Below are 16,757 nucleotides of genomic sequence, written 5' to 3'. Positions count from 1 at the left end.
CTAGTCGGCTGGCCAGACTTGGACAGCAGAAGATTTGTATAGTTGTTCCCAGATATATTTTATTTTTTTAGTGCCTTCAAGTTCACAAAGTTGAGTGATAGATATTCGATTTCAAACAAATAAAAATGATATCAATTTATGATTTATATTAGAAGGTTGCTTGTTTATTGTCGAGTTGTCAACTGAATTTGATGCTTTCCAATATTTTAATTTTAGCCACTTATATAGAACTGATTCTTATTTTTAATTTAATTTCAAATTTTAAATAAACGGAAAGCTGTTTCCTTATCTGAAGTGGACAATTTAGTTTCCTGAGTTTGCCATTTAAGAATTATTAAATTCTGAATGTACGCATTACTAATCAATTTAAAAAAATAGATTTGTTCAGGTCAAGGAAAGGTGAATGAGAATCACAAATTTGTGAAATTTAAAATAAGGAATATGAGATTACTAACAGGGCGAGGTAAATGAACTACAAAGGCAGGATGTTAACTGTTATGGTCGCAGCTACTCAGTCAATCCGACAACAGTAATTAAAGAGATAACATGGTTACAATTTTACCTACTGGATTGAACAAAATTTCACCAACTAAACAAAAAAGAAATTTCGACAATGTCAACTCATAGTTCTTCCCCAACTTGCAGGATGACTGCACAGTTTTAATTGGAGAAGCTCATTTTCTCTAAAGAAGTACGTTAGCGACATAATGCATACATATATATAACTCCGAGAGAAAGAGACTTCGTAAGAAGGCTCACCATATTGCCCCTCCTGCCTTCCTTTTACCCGTCATATGGTTCCAAAACAAATTGGTGCGTGGAAAAAGATTTAATCGGATCGTCTTAGTTCTAAAATGAACTCTTTTGTTTGCCCAAAATATGGATCAAACTTTGCAGATATCATCCGAGTGACTTGCCCAGTAAGAAGTGAGTTAATATGGCAAAGGCGTCCAAGCTACCATTTTTTTTACACAAACCCTCCTCACGGCTGTACCTTAATGCTTCTACTAACCAAGACGAAGAATTCATTTTCAACACGTTATAACCCTTCTAATGCAAAGATGGAGACACTGAAACAAATCATACGGACGATACCTTTTCCACGACTAGAACACATACTCAAGGATTGTGATTTGCACGCTTAAAACTCCAGCTTGGTTAATTATATTTCAGCATGTAGAGATCCCAAACAAATTGGAATTATGGCAAACATCTAGCACTCCTTATAGTTTTTTGTTTTCACGTTGTCTTTTTAGCAACTACCAGTCCTAACATCTAGTTTAGCATAATGAAAATTGGTTACATGACAGTTAACAGATGAATTTGGCCCATAACCGTTCAGGGACTATTATATACAAAATGGGTCTCAAAATCTGAAGACCAGGAGCTACTCATCTCTGGAAGTGGGTTCCATTCCAGTTGAAGGGCTGTCTGCAAAATATTCTGGACGCTTCACATTGATGCCATACTGGAAGCAGAGACAACAACCATCAGTCAGAAGAAAATTGTAAGTAGTAGAAGTAAATTTTCACGACAAGTGGATGTTTTCTACCAGAACAAATGACCATGTAGGTGAACAGAAAAGAAAATCAGTTTAAAAGAAAGAATCAGCCCATGTGGAGCTTAGTCTTCAAATCTGTGGTGAGGTATGAACAGATCAAAGTATTCTTGTAAAAGCAATCAAATGAAGCAACAGGACCACAACAAATTGTTAATCAGTTTAGATGTTAAAAAATTTGCTGCAAAAGCTAATCCAAGGATAAACACTTTCTTGACATCATTTCCACCATAATTATCGAACTTCTTATTTTACACATATCATGCCAACAACTGGAAGTTTGCTCTCCTATCTTTTGGGGTGGCATGCGAGCTGGATAGTCCTAAGAAATTAGCACACCCATAAGCACCTCGAGTGCTATGGCAGCAGAATACGTCTAAGACCTAACACACCCATAAGCACCTCCTAAAGAGAGAGAGAGAGTGCTGTCAGCATGGATATTTGGCTGTCCATATATGAAATGAAAAACAGAACTAATCCATCATAAGAGGGACACATGGACCCAAATTTCATTACCTCGCTCAAGGCCTTGGAGAGATCTTCCATTGTCAATATGAGACGTTTATCCTGAAAAAATAATTCTTACACAGTGGTTATAATGCCTCCGAGAAAGTAGCACTTAATTGACGGGTACTTGAGCAAGGGTCATAAAACTGTATCTACCTTCTGATGCTTATCTTTCTTATCCTTAACTACTGCTGATTGTCTTGCCTTACACAACCTGGTGCCAGAACACACAGATGATTAAGTTCAGAGAAATCTCTGAAACGATAACTTATGAAGAAAGAATTGCGTAGACAAACAGGACAAATAGAAAGCCTCTTGCAAGAAAAATGTTTCTGCACAAAGATGCAGGATACAGGAAATCCCACATCAGATAGGCAGATATTGCATGGCAACTAGACATAATAACTAAATACAGCTAAAAAATTTTACCTCTTTAGCATAAAAATAATAGCTAGGAGAAAACTGGAGCAAACAGAAAGTTTGCTTCTAAGGTTTACACCAGAGTCGGTTATAGCTTATGAGAATTGTGATTCCTATAAAGCAGGAAAAGAAATTGGTTACCAATTATGGTTCCTAGTGATGAGAATCACAAATCCCTGACATACAAGTTGATCAACGGAATCCTGGTTCTATGATTGAGAACTTCAAAATTCATGACATGAAATACCTTCATTCATAATTAGAGGGATACCAACCAAACTTTCTTTCACAACTCTGATCTCCTAAAAACCTCTCTTCTTTCAGGAATCTCTGTTAAGCTTATACAATTTCACATACCTCTTCCTAATACCTCCTCATACCATTTCCTACTCATTTCCAGCTCATGAATCCTCTAAAAATATTTGAAATCACAATTTTCCAATTTCAGCTCCACCAGTGGTTCCTGATTCACGTTCCTGTTTGTGCTTATACTGGTAACAGCAAACTGAAGCTAAACAGCAATTCATATTCAAATATAGTGAGACGGACAGTCGGGTGGGCAAGGTAGGCTTCCACAGAGGTCATCTGAACCAGACGAGACCAAGAGGCCCAGAAAGATGACTTGGAAGAAGGAACAAGGCTTGAAGGCTGATTAGCACAGAAATAAAATGAAGTCAATGAAAAGTGAATTATTCATGGATAAATTTTTGGAACAGGCCATTCCAGGAATCTGGACAACCCTTTGTTTTTTAAAGCCATTCCTGGTTATCATGCTACTTATAAACCAGTACCAGATGAAAATTTAGAAAAACTAGGTGCACATTAACATATCTATTCTTTAAGATACATAGTAATTAATAAGGAGAAAGGACTGCCTGAAGACCATTGTTCGGGCATCTAATATAAATATATGAGCAGCTCATAAGTGAAGAAATATTAGCACCATGAAGAAACAAAATTACATATAGGATCAGAAAACATACTGGAGAGCATCACTAGCTATCTCTGAAATAAACTTCTGTGTAGCTACAGCCACCAGCCTGGTTCTGTCAAACAAGAAAGATCATTACCAGGTCAGTCTCACTGTATAAGAGCAGTAAAAAATGTATAAGAAAGAGGTAACATAATCCAAGGAACCAAACGGCTAGGATCTTCACTCCTACTTTTGGTAGTTAGAGCATCAAACCTTTAAGACAGAACATAATATTATTGCTGGATACAGAAAATCTAATTGTACAGTATCTAAGAGCCTGTCAAACCAAACCATAAAATAATAAAACTCCACAACAACAGAAATTTCTCATATTGTCTGCAAGCTGGCCACTTAGCCTATATGGAGTCCATCATCCTGTATTGTCAAACGAAGATTCTGATCAGCTACTTAAGTGACATCATCATCCTTTCTGCTATAGGAGTCCATCAGCATCCTAGCATTGATTAGCTTAATTTTACAGCCCATCATTATATAAGCTGAAAGTTAGTATATACAGATAGTAGAAGATCCGTGTTAGGTATATAACCAGAATACTAACAGTAGATTATACACTCCTTATCAACTTTGTTACTGAGATGGCATATGAATGAAATCAAGTACACACTCGGAAGGGAGAATCCATTCATTATTTTTCTCTAACGTGGAAAGCATAGTGTGATTTTAAGGATCCATAGACTGGCAAAAATAGCAATTGACTGCTGAAGTTGAAGCATCTCATATCTTTTCACACGTGCCAAAAACTATGAAAAAATGTCCCCAATGCAAATAAAATATTAGATGAACATGGAGGGCACCACAATGGTAACACTATAAAAGTCAAAGAGAAAATGAATATGGTTTTCCAATACATTACTGCCAGGTGTCTGAGCCAGCTTTAGACAGATGACACCCTCTTCTATCTTGTTACAATGGTGTGTGCTACGTGTTTGTGTATAACGTGAAAATTTTAACTTCATAGTTGACAATCTGGAAGACTTACATAGAATTAGGTTCTGTTCTAGTGAGTAACCATTATCACTTTCTCCAGTTGGTTCACCTGCTCATTCAGTGCATTATTTCAACCATTTACTTCTTCCCATAAGGCTTATAAAACAAATGTAATCTACACAGCATATTCTTAGGTATGTCCCCAGTAATACATCTCAAGAACTTACACAATGCTAATTTATCCAGCAAAGCAGTAGAGTAATCTCAACAATTGTCAAACTTCGTAAAAAAGAAGAATCACACGCTTGGTTGACGACATAAATTGGCATACACACCATTGTTTCTTGTGCCTCTGCCTGTAAGGAAAATCTTCTAACAGGCTTGCACTAAGCCCAATGATTTGCCTAGGTAGCGTTTGATGGCTGGAAATATGTTTATGGAAAGAAGTTTCCAGAAATTTATTTCTGGAATTGGTGAATGAGAAATAAATTTTCATATTTCCAAAACCACGTTGTGTTTGTTAACTTGGAATTATTTTTCTGGAAACAAATTTCATTGTTTGATGACGAGGGAGGAAGAATTGGTGGAAATGGTGGGTTGCTTTGAAACCCTTTGCAGAGGAGGAGGAGGAAGAAGAAGATGTGGCTGGAGGAGGAAAAAGGAAGCGAGGGAGGAAGAAGGGAGGCGGAGAAAGAAGGGAAGGAGGGAGGAGGAAGAAGGGAGGGGAAGGAAGAAGGAAAGGAGGAAGAAGGAAAAAGGGAGCGAGGGAGGAAGAAGGGAAGGAGGGAGGAGGAAGGAGGAAAAAGGGAGCGAGGGAGGAAGAAGGGAAGGAGGGAGGAGGAAGAAGGGAGGCGGAGGAAAAAGAAGATGTGGCTGGAGGAAGACAAAGACTAACCTTCTCTCCCTCCTTCTTCCTCCCGCCTTCCCTTCTTCCTCCGCCTCCCTTCTTCCTCCGCGTCCCTTCTTCCTCCCTCGCCCCCTTCTTCCTCCTCCCTCCTTTCTTCCTCCTCCCTCCTTCCCTTCTTCCTCCTTCTTCCTCCTCCCTCCTTTCTTCCTCCTCCCTCCTTCCCTTCTTCCTCCTCCCTCTTGCCCTTTTTCCTCCGCCTCCCTCGCTCCCTTCTTCCTCCTCCCTCTTTCCCTTTTTCCTCTGCCTCCCTCCTTCCTTTCTTCCTCCTCCCTCCTTCCTTTCTTCCTCCTCCCTCCTTCCCTTCTTCCTCCTCCCTCCTACCCTTCTTCCTCTGCGTCCCTTCTTCCTCCCTCGCCCCCTTCTTCCTCCTCCCTCCTTCCTTTCTTCCTCCTTCTTCCTCTTCCCTCCTTTCTTCCTCCGCCTCCTTCCCTTCTTCCTCCTCCCTCCTTGCCTTCTTCCTCGGCGTCCCTTCTTCCTCCTAACGGTAAAAAAAAAAAAAAAAATCCGGAAAAATGTTTCCACCCCTGGCTGGAAACATTTTTCCAGAAATATATTTCTGTTTCCACCTTTAATGGTAAAAAAAAAAATTCCGCGTTTGATAAACCGGAAAAATTTTTTAAATTCGAAACATATTTCCTGTGCTACAGGAAAATTCCGACCCATCAAATGCTACCCTAAAGAATAGACCTATAAGCCTAAATTCTTGAGTTGATGAGTCCAGGTAAGCCTTGCAAGTTGCAACTATAAATGCTCTGATTTGAATCAGGATACATCTGGTAGTATTCCACATTGACCAACCACAGATACCATAAAGAACATTTTAATTACCAAAACATAGCCAGAAACAAAATCTTCCACCAGCTAAACAGATCAATTGACAAATAGAGTCAACAAATGAGGTGTCAAACATGTAATGTGGAGTTGTTGGACCTGATTAATCGCTCTTTGTTCTTCGAAATGAATGCTTTCGTTTTTGTAATTTTTTAACTGAGAGCAATAGGTAAAGAGATTTCCAGCTGCCACAGACTAAACACTCAAGAATTGAGTCAACAAGTCATGCTTGTCATTTTGGCATAATCAATCAGGAGCACATGATGCCTCATAAATTTGAATATTTCTGCTACCTCCACATCCTACATCATCGACCTGCCAGATCCGTAGTGGATGAAAATATCTTCATTACATACTCGCATAAACAGCTACACCCTACACATCAAAATTCTGCAAACATGTCATCCTTGTTGCATTATGCAACCATGAGGAGTCAAGTGCGCCTGTGTTGCATCAGAAGTTTAACTATTTCCCTGTTCCCCTCCGTTCACCACAACTTACATCCTTGATCAGCCCCGAACAAACTTTCATGGTAGACGAGATGTACCTTCAACATAGACTTGCCTTGCCAACTGCACCCACAGAGGGAGCAACCAGTATGGAGATTTCAACAGTTTTTATGGAATTCACAACGTGATTTTTGTTCAGGGGGCACCATGACGGAGCAAAAGTGGAGAATTCGTGTGACGTGGACACCAGAGTAACAGAATTCTACCATGTCATGGTTGTTGAAACTTGAAAACAACACAAACACTCGGCACCATAACACACCTTATTGGCCCAGAAAAGTCAAGAAAGTAAGTGCAAAGATAATGGTATGAAACGAGAACTTGTTCAATACAAGCTTTCCTTGCTTCCCAACAAACCAGCTCTTGGTATACCAACGCCTAATAAGCAATTGGGTACTTATGAAAACTCAATTATGTGAAGAACAGATCATTTAAAAATCAAATGAGACCATGTATAATATAATTAAAATGTTTTGATGATTACTGGAAATAAACAACGTCGGTACCAACAAAAAGTCGACTTTATAAACAAAAGACGATTTAAAGTAACAACGAACAATAAATTTCCTAATTCCGCTTCTCCCTTATGTTCAATAAAGCCTTTCAAGTGTACTGGAAAGAAAAGGGAGGAGGAGATGTCGAAGAAAACTAACATCCTGATGTCCGGGCACTGAAATCCACTCTTGGCGATACAATGTTCCACCAGTTCGTCCGGTATCTGCAGATCTCGATTAAATGAAAAATAAAAAAAACCAAGAAGAAGAAACTGGAGCTAAGATCAAGACACAGAGAAAGAGAGGTACAGTGGGGTTATAGTCGATGAGAGAATTGAGGAAGTTGGCGAGAGCAGCATCGTCGTCCTGTCTGGAATCACCCGCCTGATTCATGGCCCTCCCTCCCACTTCCTTTTCTTCTTCACCAACAATCGAAGCCCAGGCACCAGAAAGCCCACCAGGGGAGAGAGAAGGAAGGTGGGGGAGGAGAGCGAGAGAGAGAGAAAGAGGGCGAGGACGGGCGCGACTATGACGTGAATCGGTCAAAACGGCCTTATATCTTCTGCAAATTACATATGTGCTACACTGTCGAGAAAGAAAAAGATAAGTGCATCAATAGTAATTTTCATTGGTGCTGTGAAGCCGGCGGCTCGGCTCGGCTCGGCCCAAGCAACGTCATTCGATGAAGCGACTCATTTCCCGCTGCTTCGCTTCTCTCGCCTGAATAACAAGTTTTTTTCTCCTCACGTACGCTGTTAAAATATTCTACAAAAAAAAAATCGTTTTAATTAAAACGGTAAAAGTATTTAAAGAAAAAAAAAAGACTGTTTGATGCATTGTATGCGAGCGTCCGGACGCTGATTTTTAAGTATTTTTATTTTTAATTAATTTTTTTAAATATTTAATGACTTTCAAGAAAAATGAAAAAAAAAGGAAACCAACCCACTAACACTAATACGTTGGTTTTGGCGACGCTATTAAGCATTTCATTGCTCAAACGCGTCGCCGGCAATCCCTTGAAGAGTCGAGATAAGTGAGAGAAAAAAAAAAAACGGCCCACCGACTTCTTGAAAAATGTCAAAACAACTCTCGATTTCCAAAGGTTCAAATTTTCATCCGTCCATGTGCATTAGATGCTACCATTTTGGAAAACTCTATTTTGTTTGTCAATTCACCAATTCGAGAATATATTCTAAGAAGGCCTTTGATGTCATAGAAATTTGATTGTGGAATCAAAATTCTAGAATCAAATTCTCACTTCAACTTAAATTGGAATGACAATTGCAGTTTCAATTTTCTTTTGAGTTTAATAGTACGAAATTTTGTTTCTAAAATTTGAAAAAGCTTGTTTTGTTTGATAAAAAGGAACTTAAAAGTATAGAATTCATGAATTAAGACATTCATGCCTTGTGCTCCAAAGAAAAATGTGTTCCACCAAATCAGCCGATTGTATCCATCATATTTTTATTATTTTCCTTTTTGATAGTGCATTTTCTCTTCCAATAATTCAATTTGGCTAAGAACTTTGGGTTGTTTCTTCAATTCAATTGATTCACTGTTTTGACGGGGATCATGCTATGCCCTATTTTATGGTAGTGGAGCCATACATAGAAAAATAACATTACATGGTTCAAGTAGTTCAGATACATTTTCTTCAATCACAATATATTGATGTGAGTATGACTTCCATAAATATTCTGTGATCAAAATGATTTTATAAGAAAAAAATGTGTTCCAGAAGTCAATTTAAGAACTAAAATTAAGCTTGGTGTAGAAATGTAAATATATCATATTAAAATCGAAAGTACTCTTTACTAATCTTTTGGATGTTCGTATGTTCAGTTTCCGATGCGGATGAAGAAAAATATAATACCATGTTTGAATTTACTTTTTAACTTCACATTTCGTCGTTTAAACGCCATATCTGAAAACCAACACTAAAAACATAATAAATCATTGTTCAAAATGCCACAAACCATCACTAAACCGTAAACTATTGCCAATTATTTTGTGACATGGTGTTTGCAAAAGCAGTTTTTAAGTGTTTAGTCACATGAAAACATTCCACAAACTTCTGATTTTGATTAACCATAGTTTCTTGAATTAATTTTACTTATATGCGATCCCTATGGTCATTTCTTGTTCGTAGTTTTTTTTTTTTTCCTTTCTTTCAAATGTTTATTTATCCAAAACTGTCAATCTTTATATAATACATCATTCAACTCAACTCAGTATTGTGAGTACTGAGTGCCATTGTTTGTAGTTAAAACACCGAACTGTGACAGTGACAACGCCCATATGATTCAAACCCGAGACTCAATCAATGCGACCTGCTTACCACCTGATTGCGCTACGCCCCTTAGACGATGTTGATAGTTTTAATTCGTGAGAAGAACATCGAGCATTAGACCTGAGCCCAGGGCCGATGCCCGAACTTGAGTCTGGGCTCAGGCCCGATGCCCAAAACTCGAGCCCGGGCCCGGTTACAATAAAGAATGTTTTTTTAAATATAAAAAGTGTTTTAAAAATATATTTTTAACAATAAAATAATATATTATTAATAAAATAAAATTAATATTTAAAAGTTGTCGAACCCAGCCCAGCCCTCAGGCCGACCCAGGCCGATTTTTTTGGACGTGGTATTCGGCCCGATCCGGATCCGCTCGAACCGAATAACAGGTATCCGTTGGATATCCGGCCGGATGCCCATGTCTCCCGGGCATACCTTTCTGCCCAGTTTACTGGGTTCGTTTCAAATATAACCGAACCGTTAATATCTACAAGTCTACAAAACCCGTCTTCGTTTCCCCGCTTTCAACCTTGCCTCAAATTTTTGAAATTCGAAAGCTGCTCCCCCGGTAGCGGCTCTCGTCCCGTTAGGAGCGCGGCTTGAGCGATCGTGGTGGAAGCCATGGAGCATGGAGAGGTGCGGCCTCGACAGGATGACGGCCGTTCCGATTGCCGCCGTCGCCGCAGGAAATTGATGATCGGAACCACCTCTGATGGTACCCTCTATTCTTCTCTTTGTAAGCATTGAAGTTTAGGGCATGTCGTAGCAAGATTCTGCTGTGGTGATGCGGAAGAAATGATTATTGGATGAGATATAAGGGGAAAGAGTCTGTGCTATGCAGGGAGTCTGGTGCTTGTTTTGTTCCAATCGGTTCGGAAAAGTTGATCGAATTCATGTGTCTGACTATATTGAGCTAAATGAAGATCTCATCAGTAAGGTCCGAACTCTTCTGCGGTGATCAGCGAATTTATATTGTTGTCGTATTGGTTTTCAGGGCAAGGGAGTCATCCCATATCGGGAATGGACTCTGTTGTGGCTGCTGTGAGTGGCTACTATGGGTCAGAGAGGTTCAATCTCATCAAGCTCATAAACGAAACTGGTGCCAATTACGTGGGAACGTTGACGAGAACGACATCACATCTGGTGGGCAACAGGAATTCTGAATTCGGGAGTCGGCCTTTTTCTTTCCCTTGCATCGTTTTCATGAAATGCTAGCAAATCTAATCTTTTCAATTGAACAGGTGTGCTGGCGATTTCAGGGGAAGAAGTACAGTTTTGCAAAGAGCCATGGGATTACGATATTGAACCACCGGTGGTTTGAGGATTGTTTGAAGGCAAGGGAGAGACTTAGAGAAAGCCCATACACCTCGTCGAGGTATTCTCAAATGCTTGAGATATTAACAATTGGATATCTAGCCGTCATGAGATCATCACCCAATATTCTGCCAATCCTGAGATGCATTCGTTAGCCAATCCTTTTCAATCTGATACAATAGTGATTGCACTATTCATGGGAGTATGTGGTTTAATTGACCTTAAACCGAAGGTTGTATTAGTTTCTGGATAGGGACTACGATTTTTATATTCTTTTGATCGAAAATCAATATTTATCTCTAGATTCTCTACTATACAGATATAAGACAAAAAGTATGCGTCATATTTCTTCTCAAAATCTTCTCCGCGGTTATGTTAGATTGTTTTCCTACAAAAATGCACATAGGGGAAGTTGTTGATTGACTGATTCCTCTCTCGCCCTTCATTTCAAAGCTCTTGTTCAGTTTCAGCACGTAAAAGAGAAGATCGATGGATTTGTGGCTTACCGTGCAATTACTGAAATCGATAATTTTGGTCCTTTTTCTTTGTTCGCTTGAGATAATCTGTATTTCTGTACATGTAATGCTGTTACTTGCCTACGACGATATTTGGGGGCTGAAATATTGACACGCTGTTAGGGCGTCTAAATCATATATTTACGTGGACTTTAGCTCTGGCTACCCAGTTTCGTACCTGGAAGGAAAAATTACCATTTGAGATTCCAACTACATCAGATCATTAGTTTGTTACAGCTGTCAGTACACATAGCCTTAGTTATTGGGAAGAAATACCTCTTATATACAAGGACCATTTTTCTTGTGAAGTAAAATAGTCAATTATAAGCTTAAGTTGGCAATATGCACCAAAATATGCAACAAATAACTGTCTCTGCAGCAACTGACGGTCTCTCCTTCGTGAAGTCATTCAGTTTAGCTTGCTGTATAAATGGGCAAAAATTTTTTATATTATAGGAACTAAGCTTGCCAGTTCTCATTGTCATTTTGAAGAGCTATTATGAGCATATTTTCTATGATGCTCCGTACCATTTTTACAAACTGCAAAGTATCTGGTAAATAGCTGCTGGCAATTTTGTGCCTGTCTGAGCTTTTGATTGGTTACTAATTTATCAGTATGGACTGCAAACTGGAAGTTCATAAATGTTCTTCAACAAGTACTTGATGGAATATTCCTTAATGATTTCTATATCTATTACTCTTTTTGTGCTTTTCTTTTGCATGCAGTGCTGCACCCATGTAACCCTGCATTATCGGACATGTGATAGTGTTAATTTTTTGGGTACAACTGCATAGAAGTGATTGGTGCTTTCTCTTTTAAATTACAAAAATGGTTTTCTTTTCCTTGTCACGTTCTACGTTCACAAAACATATATGATGTATATCTGATCAAGTTGTGCGCATGTCTTTGTTTGTTTCTAGTATCTCCTATAACATTCTCTCTACATCCATTTTGTTTACTTTACTCACCTTGTTTGTAGTGGTGAGGACATAGGTCCTTTATTATGGAAGACACCAACTATAGAGAGTAAGCTTGGCCAAAAGCGAAGTCTCGGATTGCGCTTGGAAAGGAAGGAGTTACTAGATATTTCCAATAATTTCAATGCATCAGAACTTCTGGAGATTGATAAGAGGTGCTCAAAAATAGAAGGTACAATGTGGTCCACATCAAATATGGTTGATGGGGTAAGTACTCTGTCAACATTGTCTTAACTAATCATGCTTCATTCTTGCTGAATTTATAAGTCACACTCTTTGGTAGAAATGATGCTTCATTCTTGCAAAATTTATAAGTCATGCTTTGGCAGCATGACTGGATTGCGGTTCCTTTTCTATTAATTATTTATATTTTTACTTCTACTGCAACTCTTTTTGCATCAGGCTTTACACATGATTGATTTAAATCATGTCATAGGTTCTGCAAACATTGAATAAAAGGAATAAGCAAAGATTGTTCAATGACAACATTGTCAGTCATTATGAAGAGACCTCAGGGAAGTGCTGCTTGTTATGCTTGAATGCTTTGTGCCCTAGACTTCACCAACCTGAAGCTGCATTTCCGAAGCTTGATAAAAAATATTTCCATGAATGAGTTCTTGTTAGATATAAGACTATCTTGAATTGTAATCAAATGTACTAATGTAGTATTATAAAGACCATCTTTAAGTTGAGTGAGCGAGGCTGCCAATTAGGTGAATCTGCAGATTCAGCAATTCAGCAGAATTGGTCATGAATTGGGAAAAAAAATATTTACTTCATTTTCTTAATAAACAATTGAAAAATATATAAAAATTAGTTAACAACAAGAAAATTTTGAAAATATTTAAAACAATAAAAAATAATGCATACCGCTCTTGAATCTGTCACTGATGGAACTCGCAGATTCAGGCTGACTTTTGTAATTTTGAGATAAGTGAATGGAACACCGAAGTGAAGATTTAAGTTTCATGGTCTCAATGACCCTGTGCCAAAACTTTGTCTGTTTGCAAATTTAGATTTTTTTCATGATGTCATCTTCATTCTCATTTTTTGAGCCTATTGCCTAAGAATGGGACCTTAGATCACGAAGTTTCAAGGAGTTTGGCATTTGGTTGCTTGTGATAGTTGATAATTAGTCCAAAATTTGCATCTAGCAGCTGTTTGTGGAAGTCTTGATTCAGAGTGTGGATTATGCAGAATTTTCTGGAAAGTAGGTTCTGTATTTAACATTAACATGATCAGGTTCGATTTTGTTGCTTACCATCTATCTTTTTATCTGAAATTAAAAATGTGCATAAAAGACGGCCATCTTGTGCCTTCTGCTGGTATTTAGCATTTTCACATGAATGATATGTTTTTGTCTGCCATCTGACTCTGTTTTAATGTTTAAGTACAGACTGTATCCAAGTCTACCAATAGAAAGAGCACACCATATAGAGGCTCCAATAAGGAGTTGGTGAAAGGAAAAAAGCAACACCATAATCTGAGCAGTGGGCACAAAACTTCAATTGGGACTCTCGAGCAGTTTTTTCAAGCAACGGTAATACACACACACACACACACACACAGATATAATGTTGATGGTATGCAAGATTCACTATGACATGCACTGCTACGTTCATAATATCAGTTTGTCTTGATAAAGCATATGATTTTTGATGGTATGTCATAAAAAAGGTGATCCTGCTGTTCCATTTTTTCAAATTATCTTCAATTTTGATCTTGGGTAATCATATTTTCTGTTCTTTCTCAAATAAATCTAAAGAAACCACTGCAGTGCTAGGGACGTAATAGTAAGCATGGCATGTGCAACAGCAACTGTTGGTCATTGGAAGTAAAAGAAATTCTAGAAACCTTCAATTGTTGGAACAAGCATGAGATTGTGAGCACATATTTTCAAGGAAGGTTGCTATAGTGGAATGTGATTGTCGATGATGGCGGAAAATGTTAATGAAATTACTCTTGAACAACAGATCCTTGATACTTCTTTTGGTTTGAGTTTTGATCGGTCATAGGCTATATTGCTAAAAGTGCTGGGCAGAGCCTAGGCGATGAGGAGAGTCCAGGGCTGAAGTTCGCCTAGGCTGGACTAAGTGCTTTAAACGGTGCAAAAGAAAGGGAAAATGTAGAAAGAAATAAATTCCACATAATGTTACTATACATAATCACATACATAAAGTATAAACACATATGGAGTGGCGTAAACACAAAAAAGTTCAAATAAATACCCACATTCAGAGTTGCATGAACACACGTATATATATATATATATATATATATATATAAGCAGCTTAGGCAATTAGATGAGCTTAGAGCCGCTGACCAATAAAATGGAGTAATGTTTGTTAAGTTTACACTTTACAGTGAAGCTAAAACACTTCTCAATGAAAAGACTATAATTATCAAGTCATAACAGTGTAAATTAAAATGCACGATAGGACATTAGGTAGTAAGCTTGCACCGAGGGAGTACGTAGCCAGCAAATACTGCTTTTGATAACTTGGGTATTTGTCATGAATAATTTAGTCTCGGGTTCTGACTCTGGATTGTGCTTGTATAATGTCAGAAAAAAACAAATGAAGAAACTCTCTGAAGTGAAAAGAACAATCTTCATTTGTTTTTATTTGATCGTCTACTAGCCTGTCAAAGATGAAAGAAACAGGATGATGTGTACTGACTTTTTTGGTCCAAGAAGAATGGCCATCATCTAAACCGATTGCACATGGGAATTGGAAAATGATAAAGGCCCAATGCAAGGGACGTTTTCCAGCCCAAAAGCGCAACATTTCAAGCTGTGCAGGGCCCGGATGAAAAAATGGATTTCTGGTTTCTTGGTCGTCTACTATGGAATCATGTTACGCTGGTCTTTTTTCAGCTTTATGATAGCATTTGCAATACCTTGGCCTTCTTCAGTAAGGAGGGAACTGAAAATGCCCCTTGGTTCGTTCATATTTCTTGTTATTAGTTATTACTTATTCTGATGCCTTAAAAGTTCTTGTTTTCCTTGCATGTTTTGCTTTTGATTCGATGACAGGTGCTTTTCTAAATGATTATTGGACATGCATCTGCTTTTCCTTTTGCTTGTTCCTTTGTCGAGGTGAAACTGATCCACGTTCTTGTTGTCCCTGTCCAGAAAACACGCTCTGGTAGTGTTTCAGAGGGAAGTACTTACACTGCTGGTCCAACTACCTCCAGTAGAAGGAATGCGGACCATGATCATGCTATTTTGGATCCTATCCAGTTGGATGATCTTGTTGTCGATAGTTGCCAAGACCTCAAAAATGTTCCTCGTCTTGACAGTGGCAGATCAAGAAGTGACGGCATAGAGATAGCAAAGAAGTCCAAGTCAAACTCGCTGAACGATGATAAGGGGAAAGCTAGTGTTGAGTATGAAGGGCATGCACCTGTAGAGGCGTCATGCAGCATACCTGTATCAATAGAAATTTCTTGCGCCATTTGTTGGACAGAGTTCTGCTCAACCAGGGGAGTGCTACCCTGTGGGCATCGTTTCTGCTATGCCTGCATACAAAGCTGGGCTGATCAAATGGTAACTGATGCCCACATATTGGAGAACCATGTTCTTAAATATCTAAGTATATATTCTGAAATTCTGTAAAATTTGAATCTGCCAGGCTTCAAGGAGCAAAGAGTCAACATGTCCCTTATGCAAGGCTTCCTTTGTGTGCATCACAAGGGTGGAGGATGCTGCTTCTCCTGATCAAAAGATATTTTCACAGACTATCCCGTGCGCTTCAAACACAAACTTAATCTTGCTTCACAGAAGGGAAGATGATATGAAGAATCCGGTGAATATCCCCGTATTTCATTTTTTTAATAGACGAATGTTCCGAACTTTTCACAAGAGTTGCAGTCTGTAACTTCATAGCAGTGCAACTGTAAGTCGGTGAAAGGGGAGGTCTAACTGCGTGACTGACGCTTGCAGCCTCTCTCTTTCTCGTCTTCCGCATGTGCATGAAATGCACTTCTGGCCTGACAGCTTCTGAACGTGACTAATCAATTTTCTCTCACTGCTGTTCTCAATAGGCATTGGCGTTCATATGCTACAAGTGCGGCAGTGGAGATGCAGATGATCTTCTTCTTAGGTGTGGCAGCTGCAGGAGTCGTTGGGTTCATTCATTTTGTTTGGACCCTCCGTATACTGGAGTTTCGTGGACATGTAGATGGTGTAATCTGCGTAGAAGACCGTCTTATGACTTGTAATTTTACTGGTGACCAATCTGCTTAGTGAAAGGAAAATAATTTGTTTGTATAAGTTGAAAGGCTACGAAAAAATGCCGTATATATATCTCTGTAAAAGTTTCAACTTTTTACTAGAACAATAAAATTTCTTGATAATTTTCTCCAATCAAGATCCTTTGTTGTCTTCAAAATTATTTATTAAGACTAGATTACGGTCAACATATTTTGAAGCCAGAGCCCGAGGAGGCGTTCGAAGAGCGTCGCGACGTCCTTAACGAACAACAAAAGAGGAGGAAGGGGGTGGAGAAGTAGA

At 38.6% G+C, this 16,757-nt stretch overlaps 3 protein-coding genes across 4 annotated transcripts; 1 reads left to right on the top strand and 2 right to left on the bottom strand.

Annotated features, from left to right (window-relative positions):
* Positions 1–1,177: 1,177 nt before the first annotated feature.
* Positions 1,178–7,687, bottom strand: LOC116251389 (transcription initiation factor TFIID subunit 10). Its single transcript, XM_031625640.2, has 6 exons — positions 7,457–7,687; positions 7,307–7,371; positions 3,469–3,531; positions 2,222–2,279; positions 2,075–2,125; positions 1,178–1,468 (listed from the first exon to the last, which is right to left on the bottom strand). The coding sequence occupies exons 1-6, from the start codon at positions 7,538–7,540 to the stop codon at positions 1,388–1,390; spliced, it is 402 nt and encodes a 133-aa protein (XP_031481500.1). The 5' UTR covers positions 7,541–7,687; the 3' UTR covers positions 1,178–1,387.
* Positions 3,544–7,300, bottom strand: LOC126409940 (uncharacterized). 2 transcript variants are annotated; one of them, XM_050076984.1, is made up of 2 exons: positions 4,459–7,300; positions 3,544–3,912 (listed from the first exon to the last, which is right to left on the bottom strand). In XM_050076984.1, the coding sequence occupies exon 1, from the start codon at positions 5,974–5,976 to the stop codon at positions 4,927–4,929; it is 1,050 nt and encodes a 349-aa protein (XP_049932941.1). In that variant the 5' UTR covers positions 5,977–7,300; the 3' UTR covers positions 3,544–3,912; positions 4,459–4,926. The 2 variants fall into 2 exon arrangements, with proteins under 2 accessions (XP_049932941.1, XP_049932940.1); XM_050076983.1 differs by having other exon boundaries at positions 3,544–4,515; positions 4,634–7,300.
* A 2,274-nt stretch (positions 7,688–9,961) lies between the features above and the next one.
* Positions 9,962–16,610, top strand: LOC116251388 (uncharacterized). Its single transcript, XM_031625639.2, has 8 exons — positions 9,962–10,152; positions 10,432–10,580; positions 10,679–10,812; positions 12,247–12,451; positions 13,641–13,784; positions 15,378–15,791; positions 15,877–16,050; positions 16,289–16,610. Exons 1-8 carry the CDS (start codon positions 10,059–10,061, stop codon positions 16,463–16,465), a joined length of 1,491 nt encoding a protein of 496 aa, XP_031481499.1. The 5' UTR covers positions 9,962–10,058; the 3' UTR covers positions 16,466–16,610.
* The last annotated feature ends 147 nt before the right edge of the window (positions 16,611–16,757 follow it).

The sequence above is a fragment of the Nymphaea colorata genome, chromosome 3 (assembly GCF_008831285.2).
Source record: "Nymphaea colorata isolate Beijing-Zhang1983 chromosome 3, ASM883128v2, whole genome shotgun sequence".
NCBI classification, from domain to species: Eukaryota; Viridiplantae; Streptophyta; class Magnoliopsida; order Nymphaeales; family Nymphaeaceae; genus Nymphaea; species Nymphaea colorata.
The sequence above is the reverse complement of the archived record's forward strand: the minus strand, read 5'-3'. Positions and strand labels throughout refer to the sequence as shown.

Coding starts and splice junctions, on each gene's coding strand:
- LOC116251389 (XM_031625640.2), bottom strand. CDS start 7,540: ATGAATCAGGCGGGTGATTCCAGACAGGACGACGATGCTGCTCTCGCC. Junction 3,532..7,306: donor CAGTGCCCGGACATCAGGAT/GTTAGTTTTCTT, acceptor CTTGTTTGACAG/AACCAGGCTGGTGGCTGTAG. Junction 1,469..2,074: donor TCTCCAAGGCCTTGAGCGAG/GTAATGAAATTT, acceptor CTCTGCTTCCAG/TATGGCATCAATGTGAAGCG.
- LOC116251388 (XM_031625639.2), top strand. CDS start 10,059: ATGGAGCATGGAGAGGTGCGGCCTCGACAGGATGACGGCCGTTCCGAT. Junction 10,581..10,678: donor CGAGAACGACATCACATCTG/GTGGGCAACAGG, acceptor TCAATTGAACAG/GTGTGCTGGCGATTTCAGGG. Junction 10,813..12,246: donor AGCCCATACACCTCGTCGAG/GTATTCTCAAAT, acceptor CCTTGTTTGTAG/TGGTGAGGACATAGGTCCTT.
- LOC126409940 (XM_050076984.1), bottom strand. CDS start 5,976: ATGGGTCGGAATTTTCCTGTAGCACAGGAAATATGTTTCGAATTTAAA.